Source organism: Condylura cristata, unplaced genomic scaffold, assembly GCF_000260355.1.
Source record: "Condylura cristata isolate star-nosed mole 26May11 unplaced genomic scaffold, ConCri1.0 scaffold00036, whole genome shotgun sequence".
NCBI lineage: Eukaryota > Metazoa > Chordata > Mammalia > Eulipotyphla > Talpidae > Condylura > Condylura cristata.
The window spans coordinates 14,450,526-14,474,158 of record NW_004567137.1 but is presented as its reverse complement, the minus strand read 5'-3'; the positions used below and the strand labels follow the sequence as shown (position 1 = coordinate 14,474,158).

Below are 23,633 nucleotides of genomic sequence, written 5' to 3'. Positions count from 1 at the left end.
GGCCAGAGATGCGGAGGGTGAGAGGATTCACCAGAGACAGAGTGGGGAGCAGAACAGGCAGATCGACAAAGTACACTGCTGAGGGGAGCAGCAGGCGGGCCAGGAGAGGTCTGCCACACCATTGGTCACCTCCGGGGCAGGCGGGAATCGGACTCATGCGGAAGCGGCTTTAGATTCTTTGTGCTGTGCTTTAACCTGCTGCGCCACCAGGGAAGGCCCTAAATGTACTTTTTTTATTATTAAATACTGATTGCCAAGAGGGAGTCTGGACTGGAATGGGAGGCTTTTTTTCATAAAATGTTTATACCTTTAAATATTTTTGCTCTGTGCATATTTTATCAATTTTTTTTTAAAGCTTATAAGGTAATACAGGGTATTGAGCCATCCATTCTCTCCTATTTGCCATTTTTTAAAGTGGTGAGGTCAGCAGCTCCCTTCACCTGGAGTGTTCTTTTCTCCAGATAGTCAAATGGTGTTGATGTCCCACCCCAAGACTCCACTTATATCCATCTTGTCACACAGAAGAAACCAATGGCCCCCTTAAAATAAGCGTACCTCCTGCATCTGCCTCAACTTACTTCCTTTTACCATTTTCTTTTTCTTTATAGCACTTACTGCCACCCGACATTAAATTTCATCTGTATTTACAATTTACTTATTCTCTCTATATCCTCATTAAAATACAAGCACATAAAGAAATCAGGTTGGTTGGTCGCCTCAGCCATTCAGAGTGCCCAGCACAGTCCCAAATTCATGGTACCGGATTTAAGGAATAGCTGATTTGAAAGGTAAAGGGGATCCAAGAAGTAACACAGCCCTTACAAACACTATAGTGTTTCTCAACTAGGGGGCACAGTCTGCTTTGTGGGGCAGAAATGTTTCAGATGGTTGGAAGTTCAAGGATGTTAGAGTATGAGCTCCCGGCCCTTCCTGGTGGCACAATGGGTTAAAGCACAGCACGATGAAACTATCCGCAGCCCGAGTGCTATGCTCAGCCAGGGGTGCCGCAGACCTCTCCTGGCCTGCCCGCTGCTCCCCTCAGCAGTGTATTTCAAACCTCCCACACCTCTGGCCTGTACCCCAGTTCTTGTATGCATAAATTAATAAATCTTTAAAAGAAAAAAAAAAAGTATGAGCTCCTTCACTCATCAAAAAGGCACGGTTAGCCCAAACTGCCAGTCACCTCCAGGCAGGTCAGAGCACACACAGACCTGCTCATTCCCAAAGGAACCCCACTTTCTACAAGCCCAAACTCACACACCTCCATTGATAATATGGCACGCACTCCCCCCCTTTCATTTGGCTTTGAGTTTACTATTATGTCCACCGAATCAAGTGGGGGTGCGGGGGAGACAAAGAAGCAGGCAAGCATAGGAAAGGAAACTCTGGTTGTACATCTTTTCCTTTCAAGGGTAAAAATTTATTTCTGAGAAAGCTTATACTGCACATTTCCAAAGAGAACCACATACGAAAGCAAAATGGTATCCTCCCCTCATCCTAGAAATAAATAAGTAGGGCATAAAATTTCTTTTTAAATCACGACACTTGGAAGTTTAGCACCAGCATCCAAAATGAACAAAAAAGGAAAAAAAGCATTTACTATATATTTCAGGTTTCTTTGGTTGGGGTCCTTCCCCCTGTGGTACTAATATTTCTTCTTTCAATTCATATTACCAAAACAGTAAAAACCAGGAAAAAAATATAAACCTAGTGGTTGCTGAAACTGGGGAGGGTGCTCTCTTGTCCCCTGTGCAGGCAATTTCTGTGACCTCAGCTCGCTGGAAAGCCGGCTGACATTCTCCTTTTGTAGTTGTTTGTTTCATAAAGAACAGTAAACATTCTAATGTCCACTTGATTAGTCTTCCACTTTATTGCTTGAATGTTTCTTTGGTGTTGGTAAGGTCGTGGTCTGCTTTTTGCTTTATTTTTTGAATGGTCATTCATTCTTTAGGTCACCTGGAGGAATTTAAAGGTCAAACTCATAAAAGTGACAAAATGACCAAGAGTCAAGGAATAGAGAAAACTTTTATGTGTTTTGATATAATTCAAAAAAAAAAAAACATTTGATTCCAAAGGTCTAAACAAAATTGTGTTATCTTCCACACACTCTAATTTTAATGACAACTTTAAAAACAAAGCTATTACCAACTAGAAAAGTTGGTACACAATAGTGAAATTTTTGCAGACTTTTACAAAAATAAAATTACAATCAATAGCAAATGTCTGTCTAATGAGAGGTTAATTTAAACCCTAAACCTCTGTATGTAAAAGCAGATGGCATGTTAACAACAGGAACTCACAATCATCACAAACATTTACATAATCTTAACATGTAAAAAAAGAAAAAAACCCTGCTTAATTCCTTATTTAATGAAATGGCAGCAAACAAGAAATAAAAACAAACAAACAAAAAACACTCACTAAGTTAAGCAGGTGAAAACCCAGATGTGGCCTATAAAGTAAGACTGGCTCCATGATTTGTTCAGTTTTCCTAGCTCCACATTTTACATATTTCCACCTTTCTAGACTCTTTAACAAGTCACCTAAGTAGGAAATGAAGAGTGGAGGCTTTTAGAGAGGCGCTCTTTGCCCTACTAAAGCACCGTGTGTTATCTCACTCATGGCAGCAGCCGGGTGGGGGTGCCCAGCCAGCCTCTGGTGCCCAAAACGATCTAGCTCGTGAGCGGCAAAGCCGGCAATGGACACACGCGCCCCTTCCCCTGCACTGCACACTGTCTTCCGTAAAGACACGACATAAGTTATCTAAAGGAAAAGGGGTGTGACCACGCTAGTTATTCTGCAGCCCAGGCTCCTCCAGTCTCAAGGCCTTGTCAAGCAAGTGATCACATCGGCCCCTAAGTGCCACAGACATAAAATTTCAAAAAGTGGTGTGAAGGGGTGTTATGGTCAGAAATTGTCTAGGAAAACAAAAGTTGCTCTCCTTAACTCTGAATGTTGACGGTCCCAAAGGCTTGCAAAAGGTCAATCCCAGAGGCATTTAACAGCTTCCACTGCTGAATCCTGATGGTGATGGGAGTTTGTCGATGACTCATAGAACTAATTTAGATTGATTTGTGCCACTACTGAGAAATCAGTGGTACAGAAAAGCACCAGCCCCGACCTGAGCGCTCACCTGCTGATGGTGAAGGTGCCTGGGAGCCTGGTGTTACTCAGCACTGCTCTGCTCGGTGGCTGGAGCAGGGTTCTCGGATGGTGCTTCACCTGCCTTGGTCTACAAGACAAAAAAGAACCACAAAGCACAAAGAAATCAATTCCATGACAGTGGCCAGCGCAAGACTGAAGGGACTAAAAAACTGGCATCTTCCTGCCTGTGACGTCGCATCTCTGTGCAAAATGTTAACTACTCTCGGGGACAAGTCAACATTGATACCCCAGAAGAACAGCTTCCCGCTGGCCTCCCCTCCCCAGCGGAGGCCATCCAGCAGGCTCCGGGACAGGCATCCTCCTCGCCGTATTTCCTGGAGTGCCCCAAGGGTCGCTCTGTGTTCCCAGTTAGTGTGGGTAATACTTTCAGCGAATGCCCATGAGTCAAATCAGCTTGTCACATGCAGGGCAGTCTCTCTCTCTCCCCGTATTGACACACGCACAGCCCTTGGCGCTCACACTGCATAATACACTGCCTCAAAGGAACCAATCTAATAGTTATCAAAGTCAGAGGAGAAGTCAGACCTACTTTAGTTTCATGTACATATATATTGAGCACATGGCACGTTCCTACTAGGCACTTTAAAAAAGGCATTGAGGAGGGGAAAGTAAGCGTTCTGACCTCTGCCCTCAGCACACAGAGCTATCGGAAGCACGTGCTGTTATATAGAAAAGTCACATGTGGTTAAAGCACAGCACTGAGAAGCTAAAGCCACTTCCGCCTGAGTTCAATCCCAGCCCCGGAGGTGACCACACGGCGCGGCAGACCTCTCCTGACCCGCCCGCTGCTCCCCTCAGCAGTGTGCTTCGTCAGCCAGCCTGTTCTGCTCCCCACTCTGTCTCTGGTGAAGCCTCTCACCGCCCCTGAGCCTCTGGCCTGTACCCCAGTTCTGTATGCACAAATAAATTAATCTTTTTTTTTTAAAGTCACATGTAAGATGTATATAAAAGCCAAGTGTCAGCCATGAGCTGACAGGAAGAAGGGTGACCACCGCCCGGCCGCGGCGCTGCTTTTACCTCTTTGCCATCGTGCGTAAGCGCGTTGAGAGGACGGGGCCGGCGCCGGTAGTTGTAGGGGCGCCGGTATCCACGGCGCGCAGACGGCTGGTTTGGACCATTGGCCGCTTGTTGATTCTCTTTATCTTCGGCCTCCCCAACAGCTGGCGCGGGCCGCGGGCGAGGGGGGCCCCTGGAGCAGAGAAGACAAACAAGAGAACAGTGCAGAGGGGCCGGGGTCCTCTGGGACAGAGTTTTAGTTTTTACAGATTAAAGAAGTGCAGTGATCACTACTAACTGCTTAAGTTACACAGCAAATGGAACAAAGGGTTGGTGCTAAAATCCGATGTTTCCTCCATTTCCTCCCTACTTGCAGTGAACACACACGCTGACCACACAATACCTTCCTTGCAGGCACTTCGCTGCGCACTACAGGTGGGAAAATGCATGGAGAAAAGTGTGGGGCTGAGACCCTGCTCCCAGTGACCCAAGTTCGGGGGGCAGGGGTTAAACATTACACTTACGATACCCAAACGCTAACAGGTTTTCAGACTGAATATTTAATTTTGGTGCTAATTTTGTTAGACTTACAAGTGGGAACACCCAGCAGTACAGAGAGGCTAAGTAACAGGCTGCATCTTGTGGGACTGCCGCTTTCATGGGTCGAAGAGGCCACTGCAGCTTCCCAAGATCACACAGGGCAGGAAAGGACAGAGCTGGGGTTCACATCTGCTGTTTTCTCCTTCCTGCTCCCATCTCGGTAAAGTCTCTCATTTTGAAAGTCCCTAGTAACGACTCACTAGCATGACTGTCTAAAGCTGGGATGAATCTTGTGAGAAAGGACAAGTGAGACAAATCCTTCCCCCAAACAGACTGCTTTCCCTCTGCTTTCAATAAACCCACCTGCCAGGTTTCAGGGCGGAATGAACATCACCACTTAGGAATGACGTTCGCCTTTTTCCACTTTCCTCAAAGTTGAGGCAAAGGAACAGGAGGGCTTATAATATAAAAAGCTTACAAGAACACATGAAATAACCTACTCCCTTCAAGTGAAGGTCAGCATCTTGGCCGCATTACTGCATTTAACCCTATGACAACTGCAGAATATTCCTTATTGCTCGTCTTACTGACTGGTGACTATCTTACAGAGCCCAGAAACTTGCCTTAGGAGATGCAGCTACTAAATCAGAGTGAGAATCTAACACAATTGATCTATAGCCTGATTTAATTCCTTATCCTAGACCGTTTCATTTGCTAGAATATTCAGAATCTCACATCCTCTCACACATAATTCCCTCTCACTTTGTGGCACTACCATCAATTTAGCCAGCAAATATATTAATTTAAAAAAAAAACCTGCTACTATAGATCACATTCAGGTTAAGCAAATATAAAAAATGCTTTGGTACAGGGATAACTAAAAATTGGATTAGTTAAGGGGGAAATGTTCATACTACCACCTGAAAACTTACATGGCCAGGGCCCCCAAACTCAGGCACACCGTCAAAGCACTCACTTCCTCCACTCACACAATAAATCCATCCAGGGCCCCCGCTGGGCTAGGAGGCATCACCCACCTGCGGTACCTTGGGCGGTAAGTGGGGTTCCTGTGGACTGGCCCCTGAAGCTGCGCTCCCTCTGGGGCTCCGTCCTTCATCTCTCCAATCTCACCAGCCTAGAAAAGGGCCACAGCCCGAGAGTGAGCATCACACTCCACCAAGAGACACAAAGAACACAACCACATTCCCGATTGTTCTGTTGGTTTTGTTTTTAAGTAGAAGAGAAAGTGCCTGATTACAAAGCCAGGGAGACTCAGGGGTAACAGTGCACCACCTCCTGATAGGCCTTTGTGCATGACAGGAAGGAGAGGGAAACTCATTCCCATTACAGCGATCTTATGCTTCATCCCAGAGCACCTAAAATAGCAATGTTAACATTCTGAAGTGCTCCACTCAGCCCTTGAAAGAAAATCGGCCTTCTGAAAGGAAAAGGGGTGAATACTACCTCCGAGCAGTGAGGCTTTTCCCTCTTTTCCAGCGCTGGCCTGCTCACTGCGATCCCTACCCGGTAAAGCTTCCCTGCACATCACCCCGTGTGCACTTCATCAAAACCACAACGGCACCCTCACCTGGTTCCACATTTTCTCATCTTTTCCCTGTTAGTGGCTTGGGCTGTTAATTCCAGTGTAACATTTTAAAAAATGAAAGTTACATTCTTCATGGTAATTTATTTCAAGCAGGGAGAACAAAATGAGAGAACAAAATGAACTTACTGTAGAACCACTACCAAGAGAAGAGAAACGACTGAACACTTAACAACGCCACCACCAATCTCTGGCTTCTTGGCAAGACAGTCGCATCTCAACGCGTGGCCCCGCAAAGCTAATGCCCCTTCCTCCTCCACATTTCACTAAGGAAAGAGAAGCAGAACACAGACTTGCTTGCACTCTCACTACCAGACCCACCCACCCACCCACGTGCATTTGTGACGCTGGGTCCGCCTGCCGCCTCCGGGACCCTTCACTCCCGCTCCTCTCCACTGTGCACTTTTTCCCTTCTATCACTGCATCCAATCACTCAAACATGCTGACAGAGCACCCATCTTTCTTTAGTTTAAAGAGTCACAAACCTGTGGAGAAACTGGAATAGAGAGCCTTATCCTCGGCCCCCCACTCAGGCTTTAGCAAGCTCCCATTTTGCTCCCCATGACCCTGACAGCAAAGAGACCACATCAGGCTATACACCGAAACATTCTTTATAGTCATTGTCTGACTTTGGTGATCTTGGCACTTTTTAAATATCACAAGCCAGTTATTTAGTAAAAGACCCCTCCATTTGAGTTGCTTGGCTTTTTAGAGTGTGAATCTGCAGTTGGGGAGCCCCCAAACTGCAGCTGCACACTGTGGGTGCCCTCAGGGCTGAGGTGCTACTTGTCAGGTGCATCCTGAGTCTGCTCTTTCCCCTGCTGACTAAGGATGGTTCTATAAAAAATGTGCATTCAAAATTCTGCAAAGACGCCATTCCTCACCAACTTCCCAACACATTTACTTACTCATATCTGTAGAGACTCGCAGCTTTCTGTTTATTCAATGAGTTATAATCTGTCGCTATCATTGCTGACCAATGAGAAGCCCTTCCAGCTGGCGCGTGGGCTTCTGACCAGTCTCCTACATTCTTTGAGTACTTCCCTGCTCTCTGGCACAACAAGATGTTCCAAGCTCACACTGTACTTTCTCTGGCCCAAATCTATAATCCATCATTTTCCAAAGGAGTGCTTTTTTATTGGAGAATGGTCTTAAGAAATGAAAGTTTGAGTTCCACATATGCTCGACACTATTGAGGGGTCAGAAATTCAAGCCAAGATGAAAAGAACTAAAGAACACAAGCACGTACATGCATATAAATGTGTGCACATGTACGGTGTGGATATAGCAATTGTAACCTGTGGCTTTCGGCATAGTGCTGAAGGAAGGATGAGGAAGGCCAGCAGACAACGTTCTCAGTGTAAAGCCAGAGTCCAATCAGAGCTTGCCCTCACCTCACAACCTCCTCCAGCTACTGTCCATTTCTTCAAGCCCCTTTACAGAGTTCTACCAAAGGAAAACCACCAGCACCACCACAGAAACCTCCTCAAAGAGAACAGTTAGCTCCTTTCCCCACATGTGGCTCAGTTTCTCTTGAATTCACTCAGACGTCTGTCCTCACCACACCACTGGCCTCCAAGTTATCAAACCCAGCCACCAAGCCCCAGTCCAACTTCCTCTGCAAATCAACAGCTTTTGACATGGCATTTCCTGAGACATTCTCCCTGCCTGTCACGGTCCTTTGCTGGCCTCTCCTCACTTTCCTAATCTTTAGCTGAAGAGGAGCCCCAGACCTTATTTCTAGGCTCAGCTCCAACCTACCCTCATCTTACATTTAAGCCGCTAAGACCAATGGCTTCTTGTGGTGTGCGTTTCACACCGTCCACATGTGTCCCCAGCTCTGTGTCACCCCTTCAGGCTCCCTCAACCCTTGCCATTCCTGTCCTAAGCCAGGAATAAAGAACCTAAAGAACACACACCTGTGACTCACTTAGGTCTCTCCTCCAAGACATCCCTTAAGACTCTCAACCACCTGATCCTGACCACACTTTTTCCCTCATGCCTCTTTCCAGCTCTGGGCTGCACCTTCTTATTCTCCCTACTTGACCTCTCCAGGTATAATTTCACATGGGGGCCCTGGCTAGTGGCACAAAGGGTTAAAGCACAGCACCTTAAAGGTAGCTGCAGCTGCTTCAGTATGAGTTCGATCCTTGGTCAGGGAGGTGACCCACATGGCACAGCACACCTCTCCTGTCTCACCCGCTTCTCCCCTCAGCAGTGTGTTTCAATCAGTATGCTCCCCATTCTGTCTCTGGTGAATCCTTGCACCCCTGGCCTGTATCCCAGTTCTGTATGCATACAGAGTAAATCTTCAAATTAATAAATAAAAATAATCATTTCACATGGAAAGGCCCTCCCACTGATCCATTTCGCCTCCAAAACCTGGTCTTTCTTTAGTCTTCCTATATTGCAATCAAAACCCACAAAAGTATCCTTTACTGCTCACAACACCCATCCAGTCCATCACTAAATACAACCACCACTTTGCTTAAACACTTCCTCTCTGACCCAGCACAGCCTCCTGCAGCCTGGGCCGCCACTGTCTCTCCACAGAGAGATCATAGCAGCTGGTCTGCTAACTTCTCTGATTGCCTCCAGTGGTCCAGACTCCACAAATAGTGCATGGACCCCTGTAAATGTTTCATCAAAAAAGGCTTGTTCACCCTAACCCCAGGTTCTACCCCCTTCTCTTCATTGACACCATCCCCATCCGGCAAGCTTCTCTTTAGCTCTCCACAAGCTAAGCTACTTCTGCCTCACAAACACTGACTCACAAAACACAAGCAGCAGTGCAGTTAGCATGCATAAGGATGAGAGCATCTAGCATGGCAGAATGGGAAGTGTGTGGCAGAGGGTGAACTTAAATCAAGCTCTGTCACTTCATGCCCATATAACCTTCTTGCCAAGTCTCATAAATACCCAAGTCTCTTTATTTGTAACAGCACACACAGAAACCACTGCCAGCCTTAAGGAGCTCTAGGGGAGACTGAATACAAACTGATTTCAAACATCTGTACTTCATCGAAGCCAAACAATGTCACTCTTTCCTCCATCAAATAATTCTCAGAGGCTACAGAGTTGGTTTTAATGCAGGATCCAATGACTGAATTTTCATGTACATGAAATGATTAGCTTTAACAAATGGAGGTGATGCCTCTGGTCACTAATGTGTCATGCTGGAATATGTCTGACAGGGAGAAACCATTGGCCTGCACAGGGTCCTTCTCTGCCTGTTGTCCAGTAACTTCATACTTTTGCAAGGTAATAGAAAATAACAGCAAGGATGTCTACTTCGCCTCAGTACTTTTTACCCCAGGCAGGCATCTGTTCATACCTTTAAATCACTACACTGACAACCCTGAAGTGACCTAGTTCTTCAGAAAAACATTTTCATTTGCTGCTGCTGCTCATCTTCGTCAGGGCTCTTAGTAACTGCATCTAAACATGGTATGTATTGGAAAGATTCTCAGGGAAACTGTTGAAGGAATCTAAGTCAGCTCCTACTTCAGACTCAGAATGGGTAAGGCATGCAGCCCGGGTTTGAAACAACTAAAGGCAGTTACCGGGGCCAGCATACCTGTACCAAAGGGGTCGCCCCCTCCCAGCGCCACTGGCGCGGGGAAAGGCCGCCGCTCCCTGCCCTCATTGCCCAGAAGCCAAGCCCGCTGCCCCGAAGAACCCCACTGCGCCTCGTGGACCCAGCCTCTCCATATATGCACGTCTACGTGTTATTTTTAGCACACTTGTCAGGGACAGCTGTTGAAAGGGGAAGGCAAAAACAAGGAGCAATGGAGAAAGAACACAGTCACGCGTGATGGGGTCGGGGAAGGGGCGCAGAGAACAGACTGAACATAATGTTCAGGCAAAACACTTGGCGGGAAAACAAAATCCAAGGACACTAGAGGAAGACAGCGCCGTTCAGGCAACAAAAGTGGGCTCCTCACACGAACTCCCCAAGTTTCCTGGCAACTGCCAAGTTGGCATGACAACAATAGCTGCGACACTATCTTGTGGTAAAAAAGGAGAACACGGCAGTAACCCGCCACCTTTGCTCTGCGTCCGGCCTTACTGACACCACCTCCTCTAAAGGAACCATGCTCTCTCCCCAGAGGCCCCTCAACAAAGCCTGTGCCTTTGACTCAGCCATCACTACCCACGGTGGAGGCACAGTATTTCCCCACTTCATGTGAGGGCGATTCCTCTTGCTAAACTTCGGTTTTCTCAAAAGCTTGCAGATAATTAAGTAGCAGAGCAGAAGCCGGATCCCCATCCAGGCCAGCCTGGCTTCAAAGTCCAAGCGCTCATCTGCCATCTCCCCACCCCACTTCTTTCATTCCTCCAGAAGCTAGAACCTGCCCTCGACCCACCAGGCCCCCACGCCAGGCACCGGCACCAGGCCTCGGCCGAGCTGTGCGGCACTAGGGGTGCTCGGCAAAGGCTGGCGGCTGGGCCTCAGCTGCCTCAGCTTTCGTAGTGTCAAGAAGCCCAAGCAAGGTTTCACTTCTGGCAGCTGGTACTGGAGGAGGAGGAAGAAGAGGAGGCAGAGGAAGGATGAAGGGGTGAGGATTGCTGGAGAGAAGTCCCAAGTGCATTTTACCTGCATTCTGTTGGGATGGGGAAAGACCCGTGAGCGACGGTCAAAGGTCTGTCCCACGTGGTAAGGCGGGAACCGCCGCTGCCGGTACTGAGGGCGATACTGGGGGCGGCGCAGCTGACTCCGGGCCCCAGAGAACTGCCTGTCAGCGGCAGGGGGCTCGAATCCTTCACTGCTGCCGCTCCCTTCCTCCTCCTCCTCCCCAGCGTACTAGCGAAGCAAAGAAACAGAGATTCAGAAGAAGTTTCAGCAAGGAAAGAGCCAAAGAATACCATTTAGAATGAATATCACCAAAAGAAAAAAATCTGCCCCCAAAGAAATAATCCCTTCTGTGATACAGACAAAATGCATTTAGCCCAGGTTACCGGTGGGATAACCTGGGATAAACTACATTGCAATTAAAGTAGATCTGTGCAGATAAAATACCAAGAAGCAGAAAGCAAAAGCAATCTATAATGAATTTAACAGCCATCTAATTAAATTGATGAACAATAAATTCACCAACCACCCAAAGAACACCACCAGGTTTATAATATTTAGCTCCACCAAATACCTCTCTGTGGGTATTTACCATCCATGGGGGGACAGCCAGGGCGAAGTCACAAAACATTTTGTGGTGTCCCTGACAGCTGTCGTAAGTGGTATGCTTTTCCTGCAGCGGTCTGCGAAGCGTGTGTGGGTCTCTGGGACCCTTGCTGGGGTTATCCACGTCAAACCTTCCTAACACGTAAGATGCTAGCTGCCTTTCCCAAACTGTGTCTCTCAGGAGTATGGAGGGGGTCTCCCTGAAGCTACAATGGCATGTGTTGTCTCAGCAAACTGCAGGAGATGTGGGAATCCAGCTGTCTTCTGTCAAGCCAGCCATCAGAGAGTTGCAAAAATATCAAGCAACACCACTCTTCTCAATTTTAAAAAAGTTTTCATAAATAATGTTATTTGCATGGTGTGAGCTTATTATAAATCAAAATCTGCTTTAATTTCTAATATGACGAATATGAATAGCTATAAATGCACAGAAATAAAAACTCCTGGGATTGCAATTACATTGGAGCATGTAAATATGTCTAAAAACCAAAAGGTCTGAGACCACTTATGTATGTCATTATTTTTAAAAAAGTTTAAGAACAGGGTTTAATAAGTTTCAGTAAGCAGTAGTAAGTCCTAATATAGGCAAATGTCAAAATGCAGACCTTATTAACAATGGGAATCAATTCTTTTTAAAGTTTTATTTGTATTTAAACTATCACACAATCAGTTTATATGTAAAACTAGATATAGCCAAACATCCTTCAAAGAATTGTATTTCAAATCTTACTTTAAGGGGGAATGTGTAAGTCCCAAAGGTAGTCTCTGAAATATCATTTTCAAAAATGATGACGTTAAAACCAAAACAAGGCTATTTCTTTAGAGGGTGAGGTGCTGTGGAATTTAGAACCACAGGTATCTGTCCAGAGGGCAACTAAATTCCCAAAGAGAAAACCCCAATTAGTCTGTTAGCTAATTTCAGAGAAAAATCATACTAACACTTCATACAATCTTTATTGGCTATGATCCCCGATTATATGAAGACATATTAGCATAGAAAATGTGCATCGAAACATTAAGTGTGAGACTACAAAAGCTGTTTTTCTTTTTAGGGTTGTCTCTTTTTGAGTTTTACACAGTCAAGTCTCTCACAGAGTGAGCATAATGACCACCCCCTGCCACCCCCAACAATCAAACATTCTCTTGAGAGCTACTCAATAAGCTGTCAGGACTTGAAGACCTCACAAGAGAAAACCTTCATGTACTTTACCATCAGAATTTTGATGATTGTATGTCTAGACCTCTCCCACATGGCTATGCCTTCTGAGTTTCCAGTTGAGGAGAAAAGTCTTTAAATTTTTTTTTTTCACTAATGGTGTCCTTCACTTCTACCTGTGGATTAATGTGGGATTAAAATAGGCTCAACTTGTGCTCCTGAACCTGAAATGGGAGGAGTTACTGTAGCTTATTCCTATTCCTGGCTCCTGCATGGTTCATGATTGAGAATCAATAGGATATTTAGAGGCAAAATACAACTAAATTATCACTATTTGCTTTGATAAGTATATCTACACTACATTTTATAATGTGAAAAAAATCATATTCGAGTGGTACATTCCAAATAAACAATTTTAAACAATATAAAAAAAAAAACAGGATAAACGAAACATGGGAAAGAAAAATATAGAAACAGCAAAACAAGGAATCTGATAAAAATCAATTAGGACAGGGCATGAAGATGATCGAGAGGAAAAAGAACATTTGTGTAGGAAGGATATAAATACCAAAGCAGACAGATATTTCTTCCTCAGTATGCGGATACTGCATTCTGGTAAGGCTTTCCAAAGCTTTCCTTGGATGATACACGTCTCTCCTCTTGAGTTTTATTCTATATGATATTGATCTCAGCTACTCATTCTAGGCACATCAGAAAAGTTAATCAAATCTTCACCACCACCAGTGATTTGGTTTCTAGTGGGTGTCTGGCAAATACTACAAACTGAGCCTAAGAAAGCACCAACCGGACAGGGTGGTAAAACCTTCCCCTGGATGGCTACCAATCTGAAGAACTAAAAATCTGGAGAACTACTTACTGCTTCCTAACTTTCGCTTCACGGGGAAAAGCTGAGCTAACTGGCTAGGGCAAATGATTGAATGCTGGTGGGCAGCCCTGTTGCCTATCTATACCCACGCTATGCCCAGCCATCCTTGCCAACAGAATGCTGATTTTCTTAGTGGTCACACTGCCAGCACAGAAGGATGAGTGACAGCTTGAAGTCAATCGCAGGGTCTTCAGGAAGATCCAATAAGAGGCTTTCTGACAGCCCCCCTTGCCCCGCATCCCCCCCCCACCCCCCAACACACACAGGTTCTGCCTACTTAAGCCTGGTTACGAGATATCGAGGTGTTTCCAACTTGCAGCCAAACAGCTACAAACTGATACAACATCTGCTTGGCAAAGTTTCCATGAGGCCTATGGCCACGGCTGAGTTCTCAGTACTCCAAAGTCCCCAACCACCCCTGCCCCAAATCACTGGGTCTCCAGAAGAAGGTCCACCATAATCTGCTCCCACTATGCACACTTAATTTCCAACGAGCAAACCTTTTCAATACTCATTAGGAAGAGACGACATACATTACGGGGAGGCCCGCGGCGTCTGCCGTAGTAGCCGCGTCTGTAGCGGCGCCGATCAGCAGCGTAGCGGCTCCCTTCCACGGGAACCCCATCCGGGCCGGTCACGTTGGCTGCTTCCGCGCCCTGAGCAAGGCAGCAGAGAGAGAGCCTCAGAATTTAAGGCACGATACACCAGCCTACCAAAACAACCAGTGTCGAAAACTGGTAGGATGTACTAGCAATTTCACCTGTGACCTCAAATACATATATACCATTTTTAATAAAATGGGAGAGGAATTTATGTGCTGATTTGAGGGGCTCAGGCTTGTCTGTTCACGCCAGCTAAACTTTGCCTTCTTGCATGGTTAGTTCACGAGGCATATACACCTCTTTTAAAAAGAAACTAGAAAGTAGGGCCCTCCCTGGTGCCACAAGGGGTTAAGTCTCAGCACTATGAAGCTGTCTGCAGCCACTGCAGCACGAGTTCAATCCCCACCAGGGAGCTGATCTACATGGCCCAGCAGACCTCTCCTGCCTCCCCGCTGCTCCCCTCAGCAGTGAGTTTCAGTAGATCTGCGTGTTCTGCTCCCCACTCCTGTCTCTGGGGAATCCTCTCACCTCCCCTGCACCTCTGGCCTATACCCCAGTTCTTGTGGGCATAAATAAATAATTTTTTAAAAAAAACTGGAAAACAATGCAGGCAATGCTAGACCAGGAAGAACATTCCTCAATAGAAAAATACAGAGAAAATAAGATCTTCCTATAAATTGCTGGAACCCATTACTCGCGCGAGACTCCCTCCCCTTGGGCTCTGAGGGCTCTGTCACAATGACAACTGAGGGAGAAAGACACTTGGCCCATTTTGGCAGCAACAGGAAGGAAGGGCCCAGACCTAATAACAGCTCACACACAGTACTACCTCTTCAGACCTTTCTATTACCCTTGGACAGTTCTTCAAAAATATAAGAAATACAAACACAGGCGGTCTAGGAGATTATGTTTCACACTCTATGTCAAGCCCTGAAATTCTGAAAACAGGGAAAATTAACCTGGGAAGACACAATTTTGCGATGTGATGGGACATTAGAGATGAATAGAAATCAGCATTTGCTGGTGATGATCTGAAACTCCAAGACTTCCGCAAAACACCCTGGGAATCATCTTGGGAAAGAACTCATGTATATTAAATGAAACTTTTTTTTTTTTTAACCGAACAATTTGAGCACTGCTAAGAAGAGACCTTGGAGCAGTGTGTATGTACGTGTCAGGACAGATGCGTTAACCTGTCATTTATTCAGGTAGTTTGTAATTCAGCTGCCACAATTACTGCCATGGCAACTTAGCATATATGGCTTTAAAATGTTTTTATTCATACTCTACATCATTTTATTGTTATATGTAATAATCTATTTGTTAAAAATCAAAGCATAAAGGGCACCAGTGATATTGGAATAAAATATACACCAGCATAAAAAAATTCTGCAGCTGACTGCAGAATTAGCTCACTAGGCTGAATTCATCTTAACATAGTTAACTATACAATCTTAAGATGCTTTCAGCTTTCCAAAACCCAAGCCAAAGAGACAACACAATGATCATATTCAATTTGAATTAAAACACACTGTCGTGTATTCTGCATAAATGCTTACAAAAACAGTCTAAAAAATTTTATTCTTTAAAAAGAAATTTTTCTTCAAAGCAGCTCTTACCAGCTTTGAATGCTATAAGGCAGTCAATTTGAATCTACACTTGAATATATATTTGGTACCCAAAAGTCACTTCAAATCTTGAGAAATTAGTTTTTCATTTTTATTATTCGTAGTATTCATGGTTCATTAAATGAGAAACTAAAATGTCCCTTCATAATATACCCATTTGTAATAAAACGCAATGACCGAAAACACGTCTACTTAAAGGTTCTTCTGGTCTGCAAAACCAATCTGAATAAGGCTCACTCGTTAGGAGCACAGAGACCACTGCTGTGAGGAAATTCCGTGCCCACACACGCTAGTGCTGGTCATTCTCTTTCTTACCTTCTCTCCTTCAACCACATCAAACTCTACAGTTTCTCCATCTCCTACGCTGCGCAGATATTTCCGTGGGTTATTCTTCTTGATGGCCGTCTAGCAAGAGAACAGAAAATTCTAAATAAAGAAAATGTCAACACTGGCCACGTGTGTTATTGCTCTCGTGGTTCCTGGTGATACTGAAGAAAGTGTTGACTCACTGTTACTTTTCAAAGGTACCATTCTCCCACTAACCTGGGTCTACAAAGACCAACAGACAAACACTAAAAACCTGCACTCCACATGACTTTCTGGATTCATGCTAGCCTTTAAAATTTATTTTGGGAGATACATTCAGCAGAAAGTGGAGCTACCACATCCTTCTGTTACAGTCTGGCCACTTCAGTCACCACACAGGCTGTAGTGGCCCCCCAAAATGCTTCACTGTCCCCCGCGGGGCTTGGAGGGCAATGCCATCCTTATAACTCACACACACACAGGCACATATATTAGATGAGATGTTTCTGTCAGTAAGAGAAACTGCTCCCCTCCAGTGGAATTTTAAACTGTGCAGAGGGAAAGATGAGGACTATTAGGAAAAAGAAAACTAAAAAATACCAAGAGGAGAAGTGGTTCTCATAGAATATACAAAATATCTCAGGAATATAAACATCTAAATATCTCAGATAATCCGGCCTCTTGGCGGCACCCACCAACCCCAATTTTGTGGATGAAGAAGCGTGAGGCTGAGATCACCAAAATACACCCAAAGGAAGGGAGTGGGGGTTGGGGGGTGGGAGTGAGACATTCATTGACTAGCTTTGCCATCATGCCACTCCTGTCAAATCTCCCCAACAACCAGGCCGGATAGTACATTAAAGGGTTAATGAGGATGTCACTCCACATGAAGCATCCACACCCAAGACTCTGCTAGTAAACAGACCTCCCTTTTCAATCAGGGAAGAGAGAGAATAATTCCTGCAGTCAATCTCCATTCCTTCAAGCTGGTCTCTCTCTAAAGTTAAAGGGGCTCTGAGTTTCTGTGGAACTAGGTCAACCTTATTTTATAAAGCGATTAAGCATGTGTAATCCAGCCCGTCCCTTTACTCTGAGTAGGAGGGAGGGGAAAAAAGTGACTGAGCCAATAGGGCTGAGACCTCACCCACAGAGGGAAAAAAGGCAGCTCAGGACAGGATTTGTGCGCACGCAGTCTGAACAGTCAGCCATTCCAAAAACAGCCCCTCCTGGGCCGGCTCGTTCCCTTTTTCCTGTTAAACTGGGCAGGCCTCAACACATCGAGGTGACTCACCACAGCCTCATGAGGGCTGGAATCAGGTCATATTCTCACAGGCTATGCAGCCGCCACCAGCACTGAAACTGGCAAAGCCCTGGACTCTGCCGTCACCAAACCTTAAGCATTCCTACCCAAAAGGTTGATTATCCTGCAGGCTTTATAAACAATATGCCTTCCAGTGTGTGGTGACCTTAAAAGTCATTGTATCTAAACCAAAAACCAAAAGTGACCTAGGGACAAACTGAACCACGTCCAGTCAAGCAGAAATAGAAATGATCCAAATCACAACCAGGGAGCTGATGCTCAGTGAGCCTGGCCACCACCCATCACCCCCGACACACAACAAACCTAAACAGAAAGAAACAGAAAACCAGATGCTTGGCGGAGCCCAGAGGTAAACGTGCTGGGATTAGCAGCTGCCACTCACTTCCCTGGTTGTTTTACACTAAGAACCCACCTGCACGTGAGCTAATTCAGTGAAAACTGAACATGCCAAGAGGACCTCTGGGGTAGCTTGCCTTCTCTTAACCTCTTTTGAAAGGCAAGTCGAGGACACACCATAATAAAATAAGGGAGAACCTAAGCTACTCACGTCAAGAAACACTCAGGGCCTCCAGCAGGGACACCATGCTCTCTCCGTGTCACACCCATTTCCTAAACTTCCTTCAAATCTGAGGGAACATGGTCCTTTGACCTGGACATGGGCTAGCCAGGCCCCAGGGGGTCAGCCTGAGGACTGCCATGGGGCGTGAGTTTGTTCTTGCCGTGGACACCACAAACCCCAACCAGCTGCTCGGTTCAAGCTAGAGCCGTGCTGGGAAAAGAACTTAACCAACATGCAGCCAGCAAAAACTAGACAGTCCCAGCCAAATCCTAAGGAGGAACCCCAAAGTCTAGATGAAGAAAGAGAAAAGGATGCTAATGGGAAAGCAGATGTTTTATTTCTGCGAAGGCCTCAAAGACTACCCATGAGAAAGTGGTCGAAAGTAGACCAACTGAACACCTCCCTTCAACGGCAAGAATAAAATAATTTAAAAACCATTAATACGGTGGAACACGAGTTTATCTGCCCATCTTAGAATGTGGAATTGAGTTCCTTTGCTAACACAAAAGCACAGAAAGCCTTGAGATAGTAATTCACAGGACTTCATTTTTGGGGAAGAAGATTAGACACCCTTATCCTCACACAACAAATATACCATTTATTATACCTCTTACCTGATGTACAAATACATCTTCTTTGGTGTCATTTCTGTTCGGAGACAAAAAGTTCACAATTAAAGGGACTAAGTATAGGGGAAAACTTCAAACAACAGCTGTTTCATGAGTTCAGATCCCAAGACCTCACAAGACAACATGCATTTTTGTTTATCATCCAAACCCCAGGCAGATGCTGAGAATCAAACTTCTAAACCTGCAAGACACCCACTCCCGCCTCCCCGCACATGATGGCAGTGCTTACATCCAAGTGGACAGATCTGACATACAGGGAGGGACATTCCTTTCCTCTCAGCTCTCTCAACCACGTGGTATGTAACCAAGCCCCAGATTCCCTCCCAGCAAAAGCAAAGCAAGACAGTTAGAAGGACAGAGCACAGCTGTGAACAAGGCTCTCCTTACACTGAAACCTAAAACAGAACCCCCACCACCACCCTGCCCTAACTCTCTTCTCCTGCCCCCACCACCCCCAAGCAGACAAGGAAGCAATGTTTTTTAAGAAGTGGGAGGAAAGAGCAAAGAAAATGATGATATCATGTAAAAACATCATCAAGCTCCCAACAACTTGCAGTTGAGTTCTCATTCCTATATGGTTACTAGTTACCAGTGTTTAAAGGACACATGACGGTTACTATACTGCATTTGGATCAGACCTGGGCCGGTCCAGCTTACTTACTCATTGGTTGTGTGACCTTAGAAAAGTTGCTTAACAGGTCAAAGACTCCACTTTCCTGCCTCAGTGAAGTTAGGGGTATGGATTCCACCATTCTAAGGCACTTCCTAAGGCCTCCCCCCACCATCTGCTTTCTTCCATTAATGACTAGTTAATGGCCAGTCACTTAGAAATGAGCATACTTACAGTGCATAGGAATGTTAACACATACACGAGCTATTAATAAAGTACAGCAAAGGATATAAAACTGCTGGTGCCACAACATGAACACATGTCAGACAGGTAGAGAGACGCAGACACACATACCGATTTATAAATCCATATCCATTTCTGACGTTGAACCATTTGACAGTGCCAAGGACTTTGGTGGCTAAAATAGGATTAAGCAGATAAATTAGTATCTGACCTACAAAGAGATAAAGAATGGCATCACTCAGGTCTTGAAGGCATTATATAAAACCTAAACATACCTGAGGAAACCATTAAAAGCTTAATTTCTAAATATATTAGTAAAAGAAAATGGAGCAAGTCAAGACATCATAGGAAATCCCTTCTCTGAAGACTAAATCTTCCTTGCTAACCTTTTCAGTAAAGTCATAAGGAGTGCTATAAGTCTATACATATAATCTGCAGTAACTCCATGAAGAAGTGTGACTTAAGGAAACAAAGAAATGTTCTTTAAGATTAAAGTATCAACACAGACAGAAACCTTTGTAAGTGCAACAGGGGCTGTGATCAAAGAGAATGTGGACAGGTGAAAAAGCAAGTCCCAGTGATCTTACCACCATCTGAACATGGAAATACTAGGCAAATCTTCATCGGCCCTTGCAGCTAGCTATGAAAACCAAGTGACTTGTCTGCAGCTGCCAGATGGGGAACCCAGCAGAGGCGTCAAGAGTTAGGACAGATCTGAAGTTCTCTTTATCTAGTTCTGCACCTACCACCATGAGCATTCCCCACCCCCAAAGAACAGGTCTTTTCACACCAGTGCCAAATTTGGGGTTCAACTGCATTGCTTACCCTACTCTGTAGTCAGTACAAACCAAAGGTTTTTACTATAAAACCCCCATTTGCTTGATTATTGTTGCCACCTTCCATCATGAGTAGGGCCATTTCCATTGAATACCAGATGTTAACAAGATGTCCAGGACTCCACGCAAACAGAATGGGCACCTGACTTGCACTTGCAGAGCTTGATGTCAACCATCAAGTGTGACTTGAGATGACTACTTTGACTCAATTGTGAATGCCAAATTCAGTTCCTCTAGGAAATGCTTAAATCTAAATTCAGGAAATGCAACAAGCAATTATCAAGACTCAATGAAACAGGAAACCTGACAATAGAGTACCTAAAAAAAAGTTTAATAGAGAATGAAAGTAACCATTAACATTAAGCCATGCTGCCTCTCAGTGAGATACAAAGTTTTTAATTTCTAAGGATAAGCAACAGGATTTGGCTTTCAGATTCAAGACTAAAATAGTAATTAGGGCTTGCTTCATTGTGGGCAGGGTTAGTTCTGAGTTTTGCCAGATTGATATGCTTCAGGGAAGTATTTTAACTTTTTGTCAAAAAATTAAATGAACCCCCCCAACCCCCACCCCATGCATTCCAAAAATCATTCAGCCCACCAGGGCTGGAGCAATTTCCAGCTCTAATTCTAAGTAAGAAAGATCTCTCCACTGAAGAGATTCACACACTAGAATCCACAATTTAAGACAGCAGAGCAAAGGAGAAACAATTATGTTTAAGATCCAATGTACACAGAACAGGCCTACTTTTGATAAATTATATGCTTTCAAGCACATTAGTTCAAATCATAGGCTTTTTGTACCACCTTTCACTTGCCCCAAAATTAATAACCTAAGAGAACAGAAAGGAAGGAACTGTTTTCAACTCATTTTCACACAGTTAATATGATGCAATGACAATGGAATAATCTTGAGTAGAAATGCAACACTATAATTGGGAGCAAAAGGTAAAAAAGTGATTCTCAAGTCTAACTTTAATCCAAAATGGAAGTCATAAAAATAACTTCCAGTGGAATTTTTTTTCTAATTTCCTAAAATTCCAAATATATTTCCATTGACTTTGTAAGTCCAAGCACATTCCTTTACACTTCTTTAAAACCCTAAACTCACTTCCCATGCACAAAGGCAGAGGTAGGGGTGGAGAAAGACCACTTCCAGGTCGACCAGTGCTCACTGGAAGTGAGTTTAATTCACTAGGTGAAACTACTTTGCCCAGCTTATGGCTATACACTGAAGTCAAAGACCATCTGTAAAAACAAGAATGGCAGAGTCCAAAAACAGAATTCCATTTCAGTCAGCACTGCGCTTGGCACATTTGAGGAACCCATGTGTTTGCTTGGCAAAGGGAAGGAGATGGCAGAACACGCTGGACAGAGGAGAGCCATGTGGAAATGTCAAGCAGAAGCTGTCCTTCATTTTGAGGGTTGGAGTTAGGAGTGAAAGATGGAAGATGTTAAGATCCATCATCACAGATGTGGTAGAGGCGAGACAGCAGTCAGTGGTTGTGGAAATTATCTGTTTCCTTTAAGTTTAAAATTCTGAAGCTTACTTAAGATCCAGATAGGTACAAAGGATCAGTGAAAAATTGAAAAATAAAAATAAGGACTCATTAAGAATATATCTTAAAGCGGGCCCTCCCTGGTGGCCCAATGGGTTAAAGCACAGCACTCAGAAATGAGCCGCAGCCACTTCAGCTCAAGTTCAATCCCTGGGCAGGGAGGTGACCCACATGGTGCAGCAGACCTCTCCTGTCTCACCTGCTGCTCCCCTCAGCAGCGTACTTCATTGATCTGCCTGTTCTGCTCCCTACTGTCCTTCTGGTGAATCCTCTCACTGCCTCTGCACCTCTGGCCTGTACCCAGAGGTATCAGAGGTATGCATAAACAAATCTTTAAAAAAAAAAAAAAAGCAACTTTGAATGACCCAAGTTTGTCTCCCTCATTTTGCATGGAAATTTTCAAGAAACACCTGTTGGAAACATTATCTCAGTATAATACTAACTAAAGTTAACAACCTCCAGTTCAGCAAAATGTGGGATATTTTGTTTCTTAAGCTCCACAAGTTACATTTGGCACGCAGCACCCTGTGTAGCAGTAACTGAGTAAAAGCCATGGAAAAAACAGGCCTCTCATAGTGAGGAATAGCGAATGCTGTCCTACGACCTTCCAATTACCCCTCAAATTTTCCTCCTTTCCAATTTTCTCCCTCGAAAACTGAGCAGGCAAGATACAAAGAGAAGTTAAACACACCGCACCCAAAACAATGACTTCTCTGAAGTCCATTTTTAACTTTCTGATTTATAAGAAAAGAGAGTAAATGAGATCCACATACGGGGGCCCTCCCCTCCCCTCAGTGTGGTGCTTACTCACCACCCACTTGCTCTGTGAGCGCTTGGAGGCCTCACACGGTGTTACTTAAACCGAGAATCCTGGAATGTGTGACAACACCAACAACCGCCCCAGGAGCCCCCAAACCCGAATGTGTCATCATCCTGTTTCCTTATTCTAAGTTCCCAGTACTAAGATACACAGTTCTGAACGAACGTCAGACCAACACTTGCAAACAGTTCTTTATTTCAGCTGCTGCGCCAAGTGCATTCCCGCCGTCCAGGAAGAAGAAAACGGGCAGCGATTGGCAGACGGCGCAAGCTTCCTTGCCGCCGCGGCACCGCCAGGGAAGGCGACGTGGGACCAGGACCCAAGTTTCCCGGAGAGGATTGCAACACCTCTTTGCCAGCATGTGGCCAACCGTGGCATGGCGCATTTCCCGCGCCTTGTGGGAAGGGCGTCGGGGACAGACACCTGAGCCTTCCAGGCGAGAAGCCTTTCCACTCTCCTCTCCGTCGCCTTCCAGCGCCCACCTCGCCCCCGAAGCGAGACTTTCCTCCCCCAGATCCTAAGCCGGGACGCCCAAGCCTGGTCCACGTGTCTGCGCCTCCGCTCCATCCACATCCACCCAAACGCTGTCTTCTCTCCCCGCCCGCCGCCGCTCCCCTCCTCTTTGCACCGTGGCACTCCTCTCCATGGGAGGTGCGGCCCCACCAGCCTCGGGGGCCTAAGTCAGGACCCCAACTTGCTGGCCGGGGACCGGGAGGGGCGCGCACCCGGGCGCGAAGGGCCGAGCGCCGTGCGCTCACCCGGCATCGGCCGCAGGATGGGCGGGCCGCAGCCGGCGGCGCCGGGGACCCCCACGTCTCAGCGCCCCACTCCCGTGGGGAATGCGAGCGAGAGGCGCACACGTGCTGGGCGGCCGCCCGCCCCCGGCCGGCGCCCCGACCCTCCCGGGCCGACTCACCGAGAACTTTTTTCTCCGCGTCTTCGCCACCCGCTGGGGCTGAAGAGGCGGGGGCCGCGGTGCCGGAGGCGGCGGGGGCCGC

At 45.7% G+C, this 23,633-nt stretch overlaps 1 protein-coding gene across 1 annotated transcript in view; it reads right to left on the bottom strand.

Moving 5' to 3' along the window:
- Positions 1 to 1,384: 1,384 nt before the first annotated feature.
- LOC101634576 (Y-box-binding protein 3) overlaps positions 1,385 to 23,633 on the bottom strand; it is a 22,805-nt gene continuing 556 nt past the window's right edge. Inside the window, 10 exon segments of the mRNA XM_012732801.1 lie at positions 1,385 to 1,956; positions 3,134 to 3,232; positions 4,183 to 4,354; positions 5,739 to 5,836; positions 10,902 to 11,108; positions 14,059 to 14,181; positions 16,071 to 16,160; positions 18,556 to 18,589; positions 19,535 to 19,598; positions 23,552 to 23,633. Coding sequence (XP_012588255.1) covers positions 3,167 to 3,232; positions 4,183 to 4,354; positions 5,739 to 5,836; positions 10,902 to 11,108; positions 14,059 to 14,181; positions 16,071 to 16,160; positions 18,556 to 18,589; positions 19,535 to 19,598; positions 23,552 to 23,633 — 936 coding nt within the window. The 3' untranslated portion in view covers positions 1,385 to 1,956; positions 3,134 to 3,166.